This window comes from Gymnoscopelus braueri (genome assembly GCF_963280865.1).
Source record: "Gymnoscopelus braueri genome assembly, chromosome: 22".
In the NCBI taxonomy this organism is placed as follows: Eukaryota; Metazoa; Chordata; class Actinopteri; order Myctophiformes; family Myctophidae; genus Gymnoscopelus; species Gymnoscopelus braueri.
Genome location: NC_137624.1, coordinates 28,271,933 through 28,291,932, shown reverse-complemented (window position 1 = coordinate 28,291,932; position 20,000 = coordinate 28,271,933). Strand labels below are relative to the sequence as shown.

Below are 20,000 nucleotides of genomic sequence, written 5' to 3'. Positions count from 1 at the left end.
CTGGAACACTATCAGAAAAAAACATTACACTCCCTCACTGGCAGTGACTAATGTGAAAGGACAGAGGGTGTCATTCAACTTAAAGTGCTGCTCCACCCAAAATCAAGTTTTTGAAGCATATCTATCAATCTATGAAAATCCTGCTGGTTTTTGGCACTCTGCTTTTCTCTAAAGCATTAATATGGATTTTTACTGACGTAACCTGTGCCAATTCAGATTCATTCAAGGTCAGTTGAGAGTATGGGTGCTGCAAAGTTGTACAGTACACACAATCTAGGATAGTCTCATTGTTACAACCTATACAAGCTCACAGCATGTCACTTTGTGCTGCAAGCTTGTACATTACACTGCTATTTAGAAAGAAAAAAAAATGTTACGAGTGTGAGAACTACTGATTTAGAAGGCATTTGGCAAATAGCAGATATACAAGCTCATAGCGTGGCACCGAGTTTTGACCAAAATTACTTCTTCAGTCACAGGCAGGATACACAGGAAAATTATCACAGGTTCAACTTTAAGTGAACGACAAGAACAGGCTACATAAACTGGCTGGCAGAAACAGGCTAGCTTACAGAAACATGCTGGCATGAACTGATTGACCTCATCAGACAACCTGACAAACAGTGCCCAGGGCTTTTAAGAACACAGGCTAACCAGACACAGGTGAACATGATGGGCAATTAACTCATGATTGGCCTTCAGCTAACAGGACACAGGAGAACAAGATTAACACACAATTACCTTGAGGGGAATGACAGAGAGGTGAAACCAGAGAGCCAAGACAGGCGATAGCTACAAGGAAAACAGGAAACACAAAAGAGCCTCACTACAAAATAAAATAAACACAGCTGTAAAGTAAAACCTTATAAACCAGTAAAACTAATACAATGTTGCTGCTACACCAGAATATTGCGTGCAGTACTTAACATCAGCAAGAGTGCACATGTTACCAACAAGACCCTGTATGAGGGAATACCAAGGGTGAGCGAGAAAATAGCAGGCAGGAGAATGAGACTAGCAAGACACTGCCGTGTATTAGTGTCATGGTTTACAGTGTAGTTATCTTGTAGTCATGCATTGAAGCTAAGCCAAAACCCACTCCAGCAGTGCACCATTCATTTGTTCTGTGTCCCCAAAGGCATTTTGTTGGCATTCGAGAGGCAGAAGATGTTGTACTTCATCACTGTCCCCACAAACACTGTGTTGCTGGGCAGCTGTGCTGAGATATATCAGAATGCGATTTGGATCGTCTCCTAATACTAAGATATTTTTGATTGTTCAGTCAATCAAAACTGTCTCACAGACCCTCTTATAGACGGCTAGCTTCTACAAAGCCACGCCGTAAGGACAGTGTGCTTCCACAATTTACAATTTTGGCAATTAGCAGACACTCTTAATCCAGAGCGAGTTACAGTAAGCAAGGTAAACACATAAGGTAATACATCAAATGCATAGAGATAGTAATCCAGGATCATAGGTAAACCAAGAACCTATCATCAGTCTAAACCAGGGGTCATCAACAGTTTACAATTTACAGTTTAGGCATTTAGCTCTTAATCCAAAGCGACTTACAGTAAGCGACTTACAGTAAGCAAGAACACAAAGTTCAACAGGGGATCCGGGATTCAAAGTAACTACCAAATCTTTGTGTGGTAGGGACTTTTTTTTTTACACTAACCACTTGAACCCTATGATCCGTATTCTGAGGGGAACATTAGCCGAAAATAGAAGATCTACAAGCACACAACCCCTCACGCTGCGAGGCGTTGTGAGCTTGTAGATCTGCTATTTTCGGCAAAAAAGGTTTGATGTAGAGGGAATAAAGAGCAGACTATAAGTACAAAGCCAACAGTCAAGTTTACAAAGTAGTGAAGATTTAAGAGGTTAAATGTCTGAAAACACACGTTTTAACATGAATACAATATGTAGTGGGGGTCCCTGCTTCATCTCTCTCTCAGCTAGGGGGTCCTTGGCCTGAAAAACGTTGAAGACCGCTGGTCTAAACAGTATAATATATATATATATAATGTATAAATAATCTGTACATTGAAACTATACAAACTATAAGATGCCAGGTCCTATTGATGCTTCCATGGCTTTGACTGTACATTGGCATGTACTTATGTGTGTGTGTGTGTGTGTGTGTGTGTGTGTGTGTGTGTGTGTTTTGCTGTAGTATCATTGGCATGTATTTGTATGTGTTTTACTGTAGTATCATTGGCATGTATTTGTGTGTGTTTTACTGTAGTAACATTGGCATGCATTTGTGTGTGTTTTACTGTAGTAACATTGGCATATGTGTGTGTGTGTGTGTGTGTGTGTGTGTGTGTGTGTGTGTGTGTGTGTGTATGTGTGTGTGTGTGTGTGTGTGTGTGTGTGTGTGTGTGTGTGTGTGTGTGTGTGTGTGTGTGTGTGTGTGTGTGTGTGTGGGGGTGTGTGTGTGGGGGTGTGTGTGTGTGTGTGTGTGTGTTCTCAGTACGAGTTCAAGGCCAAGAACATTAAGAAAAAGAAGGTCAGCATCGTGGTATCTGTGGATGGCGTCAAGGTGATACAGAGGAAAAAACTAAAGGTAAGATACTACCATTGTTATATCAGCTGTTAAATGTGCATACATTTAATGATAGATAAGATGAAGGTTATCTAAAGGGAAAATCCAGTTAACAATATTTATTTGATCATGGAAGACATCAAACCAAGACGGTTTAGTAGTACAGTATAATAGTGAGTACGGTTTAATAGTAAGATGCTTTTATGAATTATTAAACCACTTTCAACCTGGCACCCCTATTTTGGGCATTATGTGGAAATTCAAAGATTCAAAATTTGAAATGTTCAAAAATAGCAGATCTTAGACTTCAGCTATTCAGCGTATAACAAAGTATAGAATAGACTTTATTCTCCATTTGCTCTAGTCTAATGCATAGGACATCTTGGAGCTCAGCTCCCAGGGTCAGCATTTAAAAAAAGACAGAAAATACAGACCAGACAGAAAAAAAACATACATCCTACAATCCTACATACATGTATATCCTACCATACTCTTTAAAAGGAAAATAGAATAAATAAGTACTTCATAGTCTAACTAAAAAATCGTGCAAATAATAGTGCAATTCATCTATCATGATTCAGTCCATCTGTCATGATTCAGTTCATCTGTCATATTGGCTACCATCCCTAAAGCGATAGTTCACCCATGGAGACTTGTCACCCCATGGAGACTTGAAATTCATGGATATTTTTTTGTTTTTGTCGTATTCTTAAGCCAATAATTTGATGACCAGCGGACCGGTGGGCAGCGGTTCCGGTAGGAGACACGATAGGAGACTCTTTGTGTCTCCTACCGGAACCGCTGCCGGTCATCAAATGATTGGCTTAGGAATGCGACAAAAAAACAAAAAAATATCCATGAATTCAAGTCTCCATGGGGTGACTAATCGATAGGAAATTTTGGGGGTGAACTATCCCTTTAATGTCCTCGGTTACTAATCGCACAGTGGCAGGAAAAAAACGGTTAAAAAAGCGTGTTGTGTGGGTGGAGATGCTCTCTGGCCTGTGGTGTCTCAGGTCGTGTCCCGAGTCCCTCCACACGAACAGAGGGTGAGCAGGATGATGTAGATCCTTAAGGATGCTCTGTGCTGTATATACTCTAGGCCATTTGTTCTCAAAGTGGGGTCCGGGGACCCCCAGGGGTCGTTGAGGGAGTTCCAGGGGGTCCCCAGCTAAATTATGGCTAGTTAGGAACGAAATGACCAAATGACCAAATGACCAAATGACCAAATGACATGGGTCTGTAACTCTGAGAGTGTACAAATGGAACCAAATGGACCCGTTAGGGTCCATTTGGTTCCATTTGTACACTCTCAGAGTTAATGAACATAGATTTTTACAACATAAATTGGGGTCCTAGAGATAGAAAGGCCATTAAATGGGGGTCCGTAGCCTAATGCATGTCAAACTGGGGGTCCTTGAAATCAAAATGGTTGAGAATCACTGCTAGAGCCGTAAAGAACTTCTCTTATGGGGGTCCCTGGCAAATCTTTTCAAATGGTGGTCCGCGGACTAATAAGTGTCAATTTGGGGGTCCCTGACATGAAAAAGTTTGAGAACCACTGCTCTAGGCAGGGCTTAAGTCGTTAAAACAGTGGAGGATATTCACACCTGAATGTTGATTGCATTGTGTGTGCAAAAGGCATCATGAATGAGATCAAAGATTCAGCTTTTTATTTCATGGAAAGACTTAATGCAGATGAAACTGTCCATTACTAAAGGTACACTGTAGAATGCAAGCTGTGCGTGTGTTTTGGATGTTTTGAGTGATGTTCTCTGCTGTACATCCGCAGAGGAAAGAATGGACCTGGGATGAAAGCAAGATGCTGATCATGCACGACCCCGTCTACAGGTTAGTCTCAGCCTCGAACTGACCTACAAACAATATAATCTATATAAATATGACATAAATTATAATCTAACTATGATATATAATCCGTCAAAGTGGCAATCCAAAAGTTATTTTAATGACAAATGTTATTGTAACCAATTTATATGGTAGAGTATGTTAATACAATATAACTAGTACATCTGCAGTGGTTGGAGGTGTTCTCTCTTCTATTGAGACATTTAAACCCTGGTGTGGGGTATAGGCCACCTACTGGTTGACAAGTGGTACTGCCTGAAACTCAAAGCACAATATCCCCCCTGCCCAAAGAACATGTTCTGGTCAAAATTGTTTTTCTCGCGTGGGTTTGACCTGGGTTTGAATCCTGGTATAAGGACATAAATCTTATGAATGTACGGCTTTAAATCTCATCACACTAATAGTCCCTTTTTTCAAAACATGAAGCTAAAAAAGAACCCCACTTCCATTGTGATGTAGAGCTTATTTCGGTTGCTTGTTCTTTTTAGCAGAAACAACACACAGCATGCATTACAATGCACGGCTCCCTGTGGAAATAATCTGTGCCAGCTGCAGCCGCTGTGGAACGGCCCGACCGGGCTTAGAGCGGTTTAATGCTGGGCATATATATGAATGGGCTGTGCTGGTGGTTGCATGCTTTTAGTAGCACTCTGAAGGCCTTCCCATGTGCTTAACCCATTAAAACCGTTAACGCATCTGTGTAACCCCCAGGGACCCCCCAGAAGCAAAGAAGTAAAAAATGTTTGCTTTAAAAAATATATATATTCAAAGATTTGCACAGACATTCACGATTTTTTTTAAATAGCAGATGTACAAATACAGATGCTTTCCCGGTCTCAGTGGGTTAAACATGCAGGACGAAAGTGCATGAATGCATGTGCCAAGAGCAATTAGAGTCATCAGGCATCCTGATGAATTATCCATGTTTTTTGCACGCAGTCGGCAGACTATAATGTGTACTGTACACTAGGGTACAGTTACAGTGTATACTATAATGTGTACTGTACAGTAGGTACTAGGGTACAGTTACAGCACATATGGCTTTTGAGACACCACTCTGTAACGACCGTGACGTGCCTCTGCTGAATAGGATGTGCTGTCGCAAAAGAAAAGAAAATCACATCATTTGAAAAGGTACAGTCGACAACATGAACTAAAACAATACATGAAGATGAACAGTAACACATGAAGATTGACAAAGTGAAACAAATGAAACAAAGGCTACCTACCGTACGTTAATAATGACGAGATAAAAGAAAGGAAGTTGAGAAAATATGATAGTTGTCTTTAGCAGCCAGTTGGGCACAAAACGTTAAGCCTATGCTTAATTTATATTCTGTCGTACGATGGCATCCCGCACCGATCTACAAGCTCACAATGTGTTGTGCCTCGCCGCATTGTGAGCTCGTACATCTGCTATTTTCAGCGCAGGAGACCATGGTACGACATGGTACAGTATGAAGCAGGTTTTATCTTCCTTTCAAGGCTGAGGGAAAATACACAGAGGGGCTGAGAAGATTACACAGTTCCTAAATAAACATAATGGCTCCCAGAATTCCCTTGCACCCGTTGCATTTTGTCGCTCTGCTCCAATAACTCTTCTAACTATGCTGTAGAGTTCTACTCTGTCCTTAAGTCCATGGGTCTTCAACAGGGGGTCTGGGACCCATAAGGGGTCCCCACAGTTACTACAGGGGGAGGGCTGCGAAATGTTTGTGGCTTGATTATTCCCTATTCTGGGGGGAGCATTTGCAGAAAATAGCAGATCTACAAGGCACAAGATTGGCTATTTTCGGCAAAGAGGCTTGGTGTACAGGGAAAGAACAGACTCAGTAGACCAAGTACGGATCCAAGGGTCAAGTTTACTATTGAGGATTGAATACTGTATGTCTGAAAATATACCTTAATCACTGATGATAGTGCTGTCAAACAAGTATGTGGAGCTATCTATGATATCTATGAAAATGTTTAATCTGCAACACAATTGTATACAATATGTAGTGGGGGTCCCCGTTTCATCTCTCTGTCAGCCAAGGGGCCCTTGACCTGAAAAAAACATTGAAGAAGACTGCCCTGCCCTAGTCTTTCTCTTTTGTCTCCCGTCTCTGACATGCTCCCATGAACAATTATAGGAAAAGGGGGGGGAAAAGTAGATAGTTAAACTGCTCACATGACATCAGTCTTTGATTTAAGGAGGAATGTTTTGAATGATACATTGCTGTATTTGTATCTCCATCTCCTCCTCCTTAGTGGTAATCTCTTTGAACTATACTATAGTATACAAGTAAGACGCGCAAACGCGGGAAGCGAACGCAGCTCGAAAATATTGTGTATTTACGGACTTGTAATCCGTGTTATTTCACCGTGATGGGGAGAGAACTGTGTGTGTGTGTGTGTGTGTGTGTGTGTGTGTGTGTGTGTGTGTGTGTGTGTGTGTGTGTGTGTGTGTGTGTGTGTGTGTGTGTGTGTGTGTGTGTGTGTGTGTGTGTGTGTGTGTGTGTGGGGGGGGGCAGGCTGTTGTGCATTGTAATCAGAGCATTGTCTAAATTCCTGCACTCTGGCGCACTCGGGTGGCTGCTTACAGGCAGTGCACGCCTGTGAGTCACATGGGTGCATGCAGCCAATGAGAGCGTGAACACAGAGAGACACACACACAAGCCGAGCACGGTTTCATAGTAAGCTCCTGTCATGTCTTCCCGCTTAATGTTTATTAAAAAAAATAAAAAAATAAAAAAACATTAAATAAAAATAAAGTAAAATAGAGAAATAAATAAAAATATGAAAAAATTAAGCTGTTTTTGATGATAAATAATAATAATAATAATAATAATAATGATAATAATAATAATAATAATAATAATAATAATAATATTAATAATAATACATTGATAAATAATAATAATAAATTATAATAAATAAAAAGTTCCAAATGGACCCTTTCACATCTGTAACTCTGAGCACGTACAAAGAGTCAGAGTCATGGTGGACCTTGAAATAAAAAGGTTTGAGAAGTTTGAGAACCACTGGTATTGTAATTGTATAGCAGACGTGAAGTCAACATAGCAGCTCTGACAGTGTGATAAAAAAGGTTCCGGAAAACGGTTCCTCAATGTTGGATCGACGACAGGGAAACCAGACGCTACAGCAATACAACACCTCCCGCAAATTTTATTTTATACTTTAAAACGTTTTTTGATGTTGTCTGCTACCCCTGTATAAATAAAGTAAAAAAAAAAGATCCTGTTACTTTAGCTATTTTTAAAAAAAGTGAAAATTTGACAATATTTCAACAATATGTCCTGTCCTGTCCTGTCCTGTCCTGTCCTGTCCTGTCCTGTCCTGTCCTGTCCTGTCCTGTCCTGTCCTGTCCTGTCCTGTCCTGTCCTGTCCTGTCCTGTCTTTGTCCTGTCCTAGTTTGTCCTGTCTTGTCTTGTCTTGTCTTGTCTTGTCTTAGTTTGTCCTGTCCTGTCTTTTCTTAGTTTGTCCTGTCTTGTCTTAGTTTGTCCTGTCCCGTCCCGTCCCGTCCCGTCCCGTCCCGTCCCGTCCCGTCCCGTCCCGTCCCGTCCCGTCCCGTCCCGTCCCATCCCGTCCCGTCCCGTCCCGTCCCGTCTTGTCTTAGTTTGTCCTGTCCTGCCTTCGTTTGTCCTGTCCTGTCTTGTCTTGTCTTGTCTTGTCTTAGTTTGTCTTGTCTTAGTTTGTCCTGTCCTGTCTTAATTTTTCCTGTCCTATCTTGTCTTAGTTTGTCCTGTCCTGTCCTGTCCTGTCCTGTCCTGTCCTGTCTTGTCCTGTCTTGTCTTAGTTTGTCCTGTCTTGTCTTAGTTTGTCCTGTCCTGTCTTGTCTTAGTTTTTCCTGTCCTGTCTTGTCTTAGTTTTTCCTGTCCTGTCCTGTCCTGTCTTGTCTTGCCTTGTGTTAGTTTGTCTTGCCCTGTCTTGTCTTGTCTTGGCCTGCCTTGTGTCTTGTCCTGCTGTCATGTCTGTCCTGCTATCCTGCTAAACATGTGCAGGGTTGCAGAGAATTGTCATTTTTTATGCACAATTTAAGGTTAAATGTGAACGCTAGGGGGTGGCATTGTATGTACCGTAACTACTGTATGATGAATACAATGTTTTCAGACCTTCTACAATCTATTTTAACCCTTTTGTTTACTTCATGTGCACTTGTCTTCATCTAGTTTGTCCTGTCCTGTCCTGTCCTGTCCTTGTATTGTCCTATATTGCCCTGTACTGTCCTGTATTGCCCTTTAATGTACTGTCCTGTCCTGTCCTGTATTGTATTATGCTATATTGTATAATCCTATCCCCTGTCAGACAGGACAGGTATCTTGCGTCTGTCTGCACCCATATATATAGACTGTCTGTAGTGACATCATCATAGTAGTGACATCAATACTGTACATGTCTGACATCATAGACTGGCCTACCTTGTGATTATTTGATTGACAAGCTACACAACCAATAGCATCCATTCCCCACACCACTCTGGTCTCAACCAATAGCATTCATTTCCGAGTGCATAGGATATGACGCGATATAGAAAAATAGGCTTCCTTTAACGGTCTGTAGAGTCTATATGGGCGTAACTTTGTCCATCCTTTTTACTGTCTATGCTGCATTGCTGCCCCCCGGGAATCATAACGGATACTACTGCTCTAGTTGTCATAATTGAGAAACCTTTCAAATCTTCATGCTTGTCATCACATTTATTTGTATTTATTTTTTCAGGATTTTCTACGTGTCACATGACTCCCAGGACTTAAAGATCTTCAGCTACATTGCCAGAGACAGCTCCAATAACTCCTTCAGGTGTAATGTCTTCAAATCCAAGAAGAAGGTAGGTTTGTGGCCACTATGACGAAAAATCTTCATTGACTACCTTTTTTTCACTGGCGAAAACGAAGTAAAAAATAAAAAATAAAAACTAAGCTATGATGACTAAAACTAAGACTAAATATATTAACAATTTCGTCAACAAATAAAAACTAGACTAAAATGTTAGCGAGGGACTATAGTGGAGAAGAGATCCAGTAGAACTAAGACATGTAATTTTATGATTGGTTGCACTCGGGTGTTGCGCTCTGAAAATGCCAGATCTACAGTCACAATTTAAGACATTTTTAATACCATTACTGCGTCAAAAGTAATCAACAAACTAAACTATAAAAGGCAAAAAAAAAAAAAAAAAGAGTCAAATATGATTATTTTGGGGGGCTCGAGGCCTGAAAAGATGTGAGGACAGATTGGACTGAAAGATTGGACATTATCTCTTGGTAAAACTGGTGTTTTCTCTCTGACGTTGAAGTGTGTGTTTGCCTCAGAGGCTGGCTTTTGTCCGTGGGACTGTAATGAGTGTCCCACCGTGGTGGATAGGATTACAGTCTAGCGATCAGCTTTTGAAGTTTGTTCTCAGTTGAGTTGAGTACCCCCACCCCCCCCCCCCCCACCCCCCCACCACCCTGCTACAGAACTCCCCCGCACACTCACAACTGCAGACTCATTCCCCATTTAGCGGCACACCATGAAAACTCACCTCTTCAGACTCGGTGGTGGAAAAAGTACCCGTAAATGTTTTACTTAAGTAAAAGTATCAATATTGCAATGCAGAAATACTCTTGTTACAAGTAAAAGTCTGGTATTCAAAATATACTTGAGTAAACGTACAAAGGTATTGGCATCAAAAAAGTAAAAGTACTCATTATGCAGAATGTTACATTTCACAAGTTTTCAAATGTATAAAAATCAGATCACAATGCGTCGCATCGCGACGCATTGTGAGCTTGTAGATCTGCTATTTTCAAATGGCCGAAATGTTTATAGGGTTGAAGTGGTTAATTGTAATAATAATCAGAATCTATAAAGTAACTAGCAACTAAAGTTGTCCAATAATTATAGATGGAGATAAGTAAAAGTACTGAAAACTGGAAATACTAGGAAAAAATCATGTAAAGAATTCCTTGGTGTATTTTCTTTAAATCTTCATTGTGACACCGATAAATAACAACTTGATCATTAAAATAAAAAAGTTATACTATGCAGTTATACCGTATGTTGGTTACTTGTTCACATTGATTCTTTTTTTAAATTTTATTTAGAGTAGCCAATCATTTTTTACCCCCCTTTTCTCCTGAATTTACCATTTACCCTGTAATTTGTTGACTAGGGCAGTATTTCTCAAACTTTGTCGTGTCAAGGACCGCAAATTGATATATAATTGGCTGCGGACCCCCCCATCTAAAACATTTTGTACCAGGGACCCCCAGAAAAGACCCCCAGCATGGCACGAAGTGAGCTTGCATATCTGTCCATATAGCCCGGCCCTGCCAAATGCCTGAATTGTAAAATTGTACAACTGTTTTCAGACCCAGGCCATGCGTATCGTACGGACCATAGGACAGGCGTTTGAGGTGTGTCACAAACTCAGCCTTCAGCATGCGGAGCAGGAAGCGGACGGAGAGAGTGACAAGTCCACGGAGGAGCCCACCAGTGAGGGTGAGAAACACACACAGTTACTGTAAGCACACTTATTGTACACCCCCCTGCTGTACACAAACACATACCAACAACATGCCAATTGTATAGTCTCATGTTTATGCATTTACATGAGTACATGTACTCAATTATATAACAATAGGATAAAATATATAATATGTATTTTATACTTTGGCTATTCAGAAATAGCACATCTACAAGCTCATAGCGCGCGCTATGAGCTTGTAGATGTGCTATTTCTGAAGAATCCCTGGCACAAAATATTTTTGTGTGTGTTTTCTCTCGCCAGGCGGTAAAGAGACAGGAGCAGACCAAGGGGAAGGTGAAGGAGTTGTGAGGAGAGCAGGAGGAGGAGGAGGAGGAGGAGGAGGAGGTGAACTCCCAGCAGGCCTCCCTGCATCGCTGTGTGAGCAGCAAGTCAGCCACATCCTCAGCAGTCTGGCTCAACTCAGTGTGGTCAAACCAGGTCAAACTATCATGGTAGGACAGGACGCGCATACATACATACATACATACATACATACAGTGGTGGAAAAAGTACTCAAATTCTTTACTTAAGTAAAAGTACCAATACTGCAATATAAGAAATACTCTGTTACAAGTAAAAGTCCGGAATTAAAAATGTACTTGAGTAAAAGTACAAAAGTATTGGCATCAAAATGTACTTAAAGTACCAAAAGTAAAAGTACTAAATATTTGAAAATAGCAGATCTACAAGCTCACAACGCGTCGCATCGCGACGCGTTGTGAGCTTGTAGATCGGCTATTTTCAAATAGCCTAGGTATAAAATAGGGCTAAAGTGGTTAATGTATGTTTCATTATATCATAGTTTATATCTGAAAAGTAACTAGTAACTAAAGTTTTCAAGTATATGTAGTGGAATAAAAGTACAATATTTGCCTCTGAGATGTAGTGGAGTAGAAGTAAAAGTATTGGAAATTGGAAATACTCAAATAAAGTACAAATACCTCAAAATTGTACTTAAGTACAGTACTTAAGTAAATGTACTTAGTTACTTTCCACCACTGATACATACATACACTGTACACTGCACACACGCACACACAAACATAGGGCTATCACGATTATGACGTTTTACTTGACGATTAATTGTCATACAAATAATTACGATTAACGATTTAATTGTGTGGCTTTTAGGCCTTGTAAACAAAAGTTGCACGGGGCAGATATGACAAAGAATTATAATTATAATATCTGGAATTTATATTGCGGTTTTCTAAGTACTCAAAGACGATGTGTGTGTGTGGGGGGGGGGGGGGCAAGGACAAAAAAAAGAGAACATCTTTATAGGAAAAACTTAAAGGTAGGGTAAGTGATATTTTTGGGTTAAAACAAAAAGTATTTTGTTAAAAGGTTAAAGCGCTATATTCTGATAGTAATCATTGCTATAGAGTGTTTGTTCAGTAACAGGAGTCTCTCCAGCTCTTTAATAAACAGAAAATACATTTTCTGGTAGGTGTCAAAGTCTCAGCCAATCAGGAGAAAGTACCAATTTTTAAGCTTCATTTTTAGTGTCATCACTTCCAATTTCACTTGTTCAATCTATATCTTGATTGAGTTCTCTATCCTGATTGGATAAAATTGGAAATGAAACGAAAATGCATTTTCTGTTTTATAAAGAGCTGGAGAGACAAGGAGACTCCTTTTACTGAACAAACACTCTATAGCAATGAGTCAGAATATAGAGCTATTTAACACTTATTTTAACCAAAGAAAATCACATACCCTACCTTTAAAAGCTATAAAACACAAAAAATAACGAGTTGAAATCAAAGTCAACTCAGAAAGGTGATTCTGAACAGGTGGGTTTTCAGGGGGGTTTTGAAGGTAGGAAACTATACTTGTGGGGATATATTGGGCCCTCACAAGTATAGTAATACAAGTACACACACACACACACACACACACACACACACACACACACACACACACACACACACACACACACACACACACACACACACACACACACACACACACACACACACACAATAATGGTACAGCTACTGGCAATGATCAGAACAGAACAGAACAGAGCAGGAGGAGATGAGTATTCCTGGTGGCTGTGAAAGGAGGCCACCTAATCCCAAAACCTAGAATGTGTTCACTTTGATTTTGGAGGAAAGCCACCATAATCCCATTAACGGGTTCACCAACATCTGCTGCATGGAGATAAGCAAGGAGAGAGCGAGTGGATAAGAGAGAGAGGGAGAGAGAGAGAGGGAGAGAGAGAGAGGGGGAGAGGGGGAGAGGGAGAGAGCATGGAACATCGGAGGGGAGGAGAGATTTAAAGAGAAGGGTGATAGCATGAGAGAGATGGAGGAGAGAGTGCGGGGGGAGAAGAGATGGAATGTGGAAAAAGAAGGAGGAAGCAAAAGCAAGGTACCATATTATGAGGAGGAAGTGGACATTTTGCAGTTTGCTTTCCTGTCCAGGTTAAAAAACGACAGAAGGGTAAAAACATGGCAGGCTGACCTTGTACTGATGTAAGCAACAGAGCTGCAGCTAACACCAGGTACGATGGATGTGTTAGATTTTGGTGTGCCAATGTGTGCAAGCATTATTTATTCATTTTATTAGCTGCTGCATGCCATGTTTTTACCCTTCCGTATAGGCTTTAAAAAAATATATTTATTGTATTTTTTAGGGACTTACAGCACTCTAATCACTCGGCTATCGGGTCGTCCACGCTTCTGTAGTTTTTAACCTCTATAGGAAACAAAATCAACCTAGGGTTTCATCTCCCTTGAACTCTGCTGTTTTCGTGTAAACCATTCAAACACACTCTCAAACACACAGACATGCTATTGGTGCTCAAACTTCTGTCAGTGTCAAGGACCCCCAAAATTATATGTATTAGGCCGTGGACCCCCATCTCAAAATATGCTGTTCCAGGGGCCCCCCAGAAGCAAAGATTTGAGCTGAAAACGTACGAAGTGACGCGCTATGACCTTGTATATCTGCTATTTTTGAATAGCCAAAGTATAAAATAATGCTTTGTAGCTCAAATCTAAAATGACACAGATGCGGATTGAATGGGTTTTAATATAAAGACTGGGTTTCCTGGTTCTGTAATCGATGTGTTTATTTATTGATCTGTGCGTGTGTGTGTGTGTGTGTGGGAACAGGACTTTGATCAGAGATCCTTCTTCACCGTGACGCCGCGACAAGGCATGTCTCCCAGCAGCCCTTGCTCTCCGTGCGCCACGCCGCTGGCGTCGCAGCACTACCTCCAGCTGCTGCAGCACCAGCTGCACCAGCAGCAGCAACACACACAGGTGGCTGTGGCACAGGTATGGATTAATGACATCGCTGCAACACACAGGTATGACCTCACTGCAACACATAGGTATGACCTCACCAGTGGTGGAAAAAGTACTCAAATGTTTTACTTAAGTAAAAGGATCAATACTGCACTGTAGAAGTACTCCGGAATTCTAAATTTACTTGAGTAAAAGTACAGAAGTATTGGCATCAAAATGTACTTAAAGTACCAAAAGTAAAAGTACAAAAATGTTTGAAAATAGCCGATCTACAAGCTCACAACGCGTCGCAAAGCGACGCGTTGTGAGCTTGTAGATCTGCTATTTTCAAATAGCCTATGTATAAAATAGGGCTAAAGTGTAATAATGTATGTTTCGTAATATCATAATTTATATCTGAAAAGTAACTAGTAACTAAAGTTTTCAAGTAATTGTAGTGGAGTAAAAGTACAATATTTGCCTCTGAGATGTAGTGGAGTAGAAGTAAAAGTATTGGAAATTGGAAATACTCAAGTAAAGTACAAATACAATTTTTTTTTTTTACTTGAGTACAGTACTTAAGTAAATGTACTTAGTTACTTTCCACCACTGACTGCAACCAGGGGTGTACTGGAGGCAAGCCCCCCAGAACCGAGAGGGATACAGCACATGGATACAGCATAAAATCAAGCAGCGCAGCACAGGTGCTCTGAGCCTTCGATTAGACGGCGGTCTGTTATAGAGCTCATCGGTCATTATACAGAAAGAATAACACACCGCTGAATTCAGTGATTGACCAATCAGAATCGAGCATTCAACCAAGCCTTGTAATAAGCACAGGTATATGACAGCACACATTTTTTTAGTTTTGTATCATTTTGACCACTGTGGAATACTTAATGCTTGAGCTAAAGCGCACACGCGCGCACACACGCGCACACACACGCGTGCGTGCACAAACACACACACACGAGTGTGCGTGTGTGTGCGCGCAATACTTAATGCTTGAGCTAAAACGCACACACACACTCACACACACACACACACACACACACACACACACACACACACACACACACAGACACACACACACACACACACACACACACACACACACACACACACACACACACACACACACACACACACACACACACACACACACACACACACACACACACACATTCACACAACCACCTCTTGGTCTTGAGATGTCAAACTCTTTATATACTTGGAGCTTTACCTCTGTTGTTTAGAGAGAGAGAGAGGGGAGGGGGAGAGAGAGAGAGAGACAGAGAGACCTATCTTGCGCACCGCCTTACCCTTTATCCCTTAACCTTTTTGCCATGTTTTACTATTTTGAAAAACATTTAAAAATAGTTCAAATAGCCGATCTACAAGCTCACAACGTGTCGATGTAGATCGGCTAGTTAAACTATTTTAAAATGTTTTTCAACAGACAGCACCTGTGTCTGTCTGCGGCAGAGCCACCAGGGGGCAGTGTCAACATAGTTATGACAAGAGATTTCAAATAATGCTACAGGAAACACACATAATGGACTGAAGCACAAACAGAAACACAGTAACAAATCAGTGCGCACACACACACACACACACACACACACACACACACACACACACACACACACACACACACACACACACACACACACACACACACACACACACACACACACACACGCACATGTCATGCATGCACACAAACACACAGAGCTATCCTATTGGTTCTTGAAATCATCTGGGCAAACATAAATTTTTCAATGTCAGTCATATTTGCAGACGTTCATTGTCAGCGCACAATGCAGCACTCACTGAATTATGAACACAAAGCGCCCCTGTCCGTCATTATTTTCAATTTCGGAGCCTGCGAATAGAAATTTGAATAAATTATTCCTCCTGTTAAAATCATGGCTCAGGAGTATTCTGTTTGTAGTCTGCGTGTGTGGGGGACTCGAGTGTGTGATTGTAACATTGAATAGGGCATATAATTGGGGATTTTGTGATTAACCCATTAAGACCGGGAACGCATCTGTGTGTCATTTATAGATTTCTTTGGCTATTCAAAAATAGCAGATCTACAAGCTCGTAGCACGGCACCGAGTGCCGCGCTACAAGCTTGTAGATCTGCAAAAAAAATGTTTTAATAGTGAATATTTTTGCAAATCTTTGAATATATATATATGTTTTAAAGCGATTTTCTCCGATCTGTGCTTCTGGGGATCCCTGGAACAATATATTTTGAGATGGCGGTCCGCGGCTAAATACATATAATTTTGGGGGTCCTTGACATGGAAAAGTTGGAGCACCACTGATATAGCAACATAATGTTAAGATTTAGAAAACATTTTTAGATATGTATTTGGCAGCGGACCCCCATCTCAAAATGTATATATATATATATTGACTCAGATGGGTTCCCGCCCGGTCTTAATGGGTTAAAAATAAATGAACTAGGTCAGTGGTTCTCAACGTCGGGTCCTGGGAACAACCTAGGGTTCCAAATGGACCCATTCCGGGGTCTGTAACTCTGAGAGTGTGCGAATAGAACCAAATGGACCCGTTATCGTAATATTCTCTTCCAATTGAGGGAGTTTTTTATTCTGAATGTCATTCTGAATTTAAGTGGAATATTAGGGTCCATGAAAACATAGTCACTGTTTTAACTGGTTAAGTAAAGGTTATATATTGTTGCCGTCAGGGTGGAGAAAACCTTGTACGTCCAAATCCGTTCCTTTTTTATTATTATTTTTAAAACATTTTAAGATAGTGAAAATAGCCAATCTTCTAGTTGTGAGCTTGTAGAGGGGCTATTTTTCACTCTTGTGTGACGAAGTAGGGCGTTCATTTACATAAGAAACACATTAAAAAGGTTGAACGCAACGACATATATTGTATACAATTATCCAGTAAAGTATATCGTCTCTGTCGGGTGGAAACCTCACATGTCTAAAACTGTTACTTTTCAGGATTCAAATAAACAAATTGCAAAAGTAGCAGATCTACAAGCTCGAAACGCGTCGCTTCGCGGCGCGACGCTATAGTATGATCACGTAGGGCGTTAAATTACGAAAAACACAAAACGTTAAAAATATGGAGATGAGAGGTTTCTTCTACCCGACAGCAACGATATATATATATGTATATATATACATATATACATATATATACAATTATCCAATAATGTCCCATTGCTGGTGTGGTCATGGTTTCCAGTGGTGTAAAGTAACATGTACTCAAGTGCTGTACTTTAAGTACACTTTTTAGGAATTTTTAAGTTTTCAATACTTTTCTTCTACTCCACTACATCTCAGAGACAAATATTGTACTTTTACTCCACTACAATTATTTGAAAACTTCAGTTACTAGTTACTTTGTAGATTTTGATTATTATTACAAAACACACATTAACCACTTCAGCCCTATTCAAACTTTGGCTATTTGAAAATAGCCGATCTGCAAGCTCACATCGCGTCGCGTCGCGACGCGTTGTGAGCTTGTAGATCTGCTATTTTCAAAAGATCTTTATACATTTTAGACATGTGATAACTTGATGCCCATACTTGTGTACTTTTACTCAAGTCAATTTTGAATTCCGGACTTTTACTTGTAACAGAGTATTTCTAACATTGCAGTATTGATACTTTTACTTAAGTAAAAAAAAATTAAGTACTTTTTCCACCACTGATGGTTTCTCTCTCTCTCTCGCCTCAGGTGCAGCTGCTGAAAGACCAGATGGCAGCGGAGAGCTCCGCCCGTATTGAGGCCCAGGCCCGCGTTCACCAGCTGGTGCTGCAGAACCGGGACTTACTCCAGCACCTGGCCCTGCTCGTTCAGCAGCTCAAGGAGCTGGAGGCCCTGCCGGCTCAACCTCCTCCTGCACGGCCACACCCGGAGCCAGGGGGTAGGGGGCGCTAGTCACATTTTTTTTTTTACAGATTTACAGTTGTTGTGTTTCTGGCATTGAACATTGGAACGTATGAATGCAACTTTCATTTCTGTTTTTTTTTTTTTAAGGCTTCATAATCACACATTGCAACAGGGCAGATATGACATATCTAGCTTAACCCATTAAGACCTGGAACTGTGTCATTTCATTTGAGCTAAAAAGCATTATTTTACACTTTGGGCTATTCAAAAATAGCAGATCTACAAGCTCATAGCGCGGCACAGAGCGCTACGAGCTTGTAGATCTGCTATTTTTGAAAAATCGTGAAAATGTGTGCAAATCTTTGAATATGTATATTTTTAAAGCGAACATTTTTAACTCAAATCTTTGCTTCTGGGGGTCCCTGGAACAAAATATTTTGATGGGGGTCCGCGGCCAAATACATATCATTTTGGGGGTCCATGACATGAAAAAGATTGAGCACCACTGATATAGAAACATAAGTTTTTCAGAATACTGTTGAGATTTAGGAGACATGTAGAATCGGCTTCAGGTCTCAATGGGTTAAAAAGAATTACAAAGAATTACTGACACATTTAATAATATTAAGTAATACTTAGTTTTTTCAAATAACAGAAATAGCTGATCTACTAGCTTACAACACGTCACGAAGTATGTGCGCTCGTGCATGCGTGTGTGCGTGTGTGTGTGTGTGTGTGTGTCGTGTGTGTGTGCTACTGTTTGAATTTGACAGTGTTAAAGGTGACGTTGTAAGTGATGTTTTTTGGTTCAAACAAAATGAATATTGTTAGAAAGTTAAAGATCTATATTCTGATAGTAATCATTCCGATAGATTGTTTGTTCAGTAACAGGGGTCTCCCGTCCCTCTCCAGCTCTTTAATGAACAGGAAATACATTTTCGGGTGGGTTGCCAATATCATCCAATGAGGAGAAAGAACCCATTAATCAGCTTCAATCTTATGGCGTTCCAGTTCCAATTTTGTCCACAATTTGTTCTGCTTCATCACTACCAATTGTACTTTTTTTTATCCTAGTATATCCTGTATGTATGGAGTTCTCTCTCCTGATTGGATGAAATTGGTATCCTGACCTAGAAATGTATTTTCTATTTACTAAAGAGCTGTACCGACGGGGAGACTCGTTACTATAGCAATGATTACTATCAGAATATAATGCTATCTAACACTTATCTTAAAAGATTTTTCAAAAATAAAATATCACTTACTGCACCTTTTAATGTTTGTTCTTCCTGTGCGTGTGTATAGGGGTGTCTAGCTGTACATGAAAGTGACACAGCGTTTTACGCTTTTATTAATCATGTTAGCCGCCCTGCTCGGAAATGCTAATCTAGCTCATCTTAGACATGGTTGACTTAATTACTGTGACTGGCACTGTGCCCACTCCTCTTCTGGGATAAGAGTCAGACTCAGCACTCATGCCGGGTTGAGAGAGACTGCAGTTAGGCCTGATTTATCCTTCACCGTATGATTACAGTGGTGGAAAATGTACTCAAATGTTTTACTTGAGTAAAAGTATCAATACTGCAATTTAGAAGTACTCTGTTACAAGTAAAAGTCTGGAATTCAAATTGTACTTGAGTGAAAGTACGAAAGTACTGATATCAAAATGTACTTAAAGTAGGCTACCAAAAGTAAAAGTACTCAAATGTTTGAAAATAATTGTATATCTGCAAAGTAACTAGTAACTGAAGTTTTCAAATAATTGTAGTGGATTAAAAGTACAATCTTTGCCTTTGAGATGTAGTGGAGTAGAAGTAAAAGTATAGACAATTGGAAATACTCCAGTAAAGTAAAAGTACCTCAAAATTGTACTTAAGTACAGTACTTGAGTAAATGTACTTACTTTACACCACTGCGTATGACAGTGGTGTGCTGAAACCCAAAGCCA

At 40.4% G+C, this 20,000-nt stretch overlaps 1 protein-coding gene across 1 annotated transcript in view; it reads left to right on the top strand.

The window, feature by feature from the left end:
- The window catches only part of LOC308078583 (carboxyl-terminal PDZ ligand of neuronal nitric oxide synthase protein), an 82,103-nt gene that overhangs the window by 39,862 nt on the left and 22,241 nt on the right, over window positions 1–20,000 (top strand). The window contains exons 3-9 of the mRNA XM_080419803.1: window positions 2,477–2,569; window positions 4,341–4,399; window positions 9,137–9,245; window positions 10,771–10,900; window positions 11,190–11,380; window positions 14,051–14,215; window positions 17,897–18,086. Of these exons, the coding sequence (XP_080275929.1) occupies window positions 2,477–2,569; window positions 4,341–4,399; window positions 9,137–9,245; window positions 10,771–10,900; window positions 11,190–11,380; window positions 14,051–14,215; window positions 17,897–18,086 (937 nt within the window). The remainder of the gene's footprint in view (window positions 1–2,476; window positions 2,570–4,340; window positions 4,400–9,136; window positions 9,246–10,770; window positions 10,901–11,189; window positions 11,381–14,050; window positions 14,216–17,896; window positions 18,087–20,000) is intronic.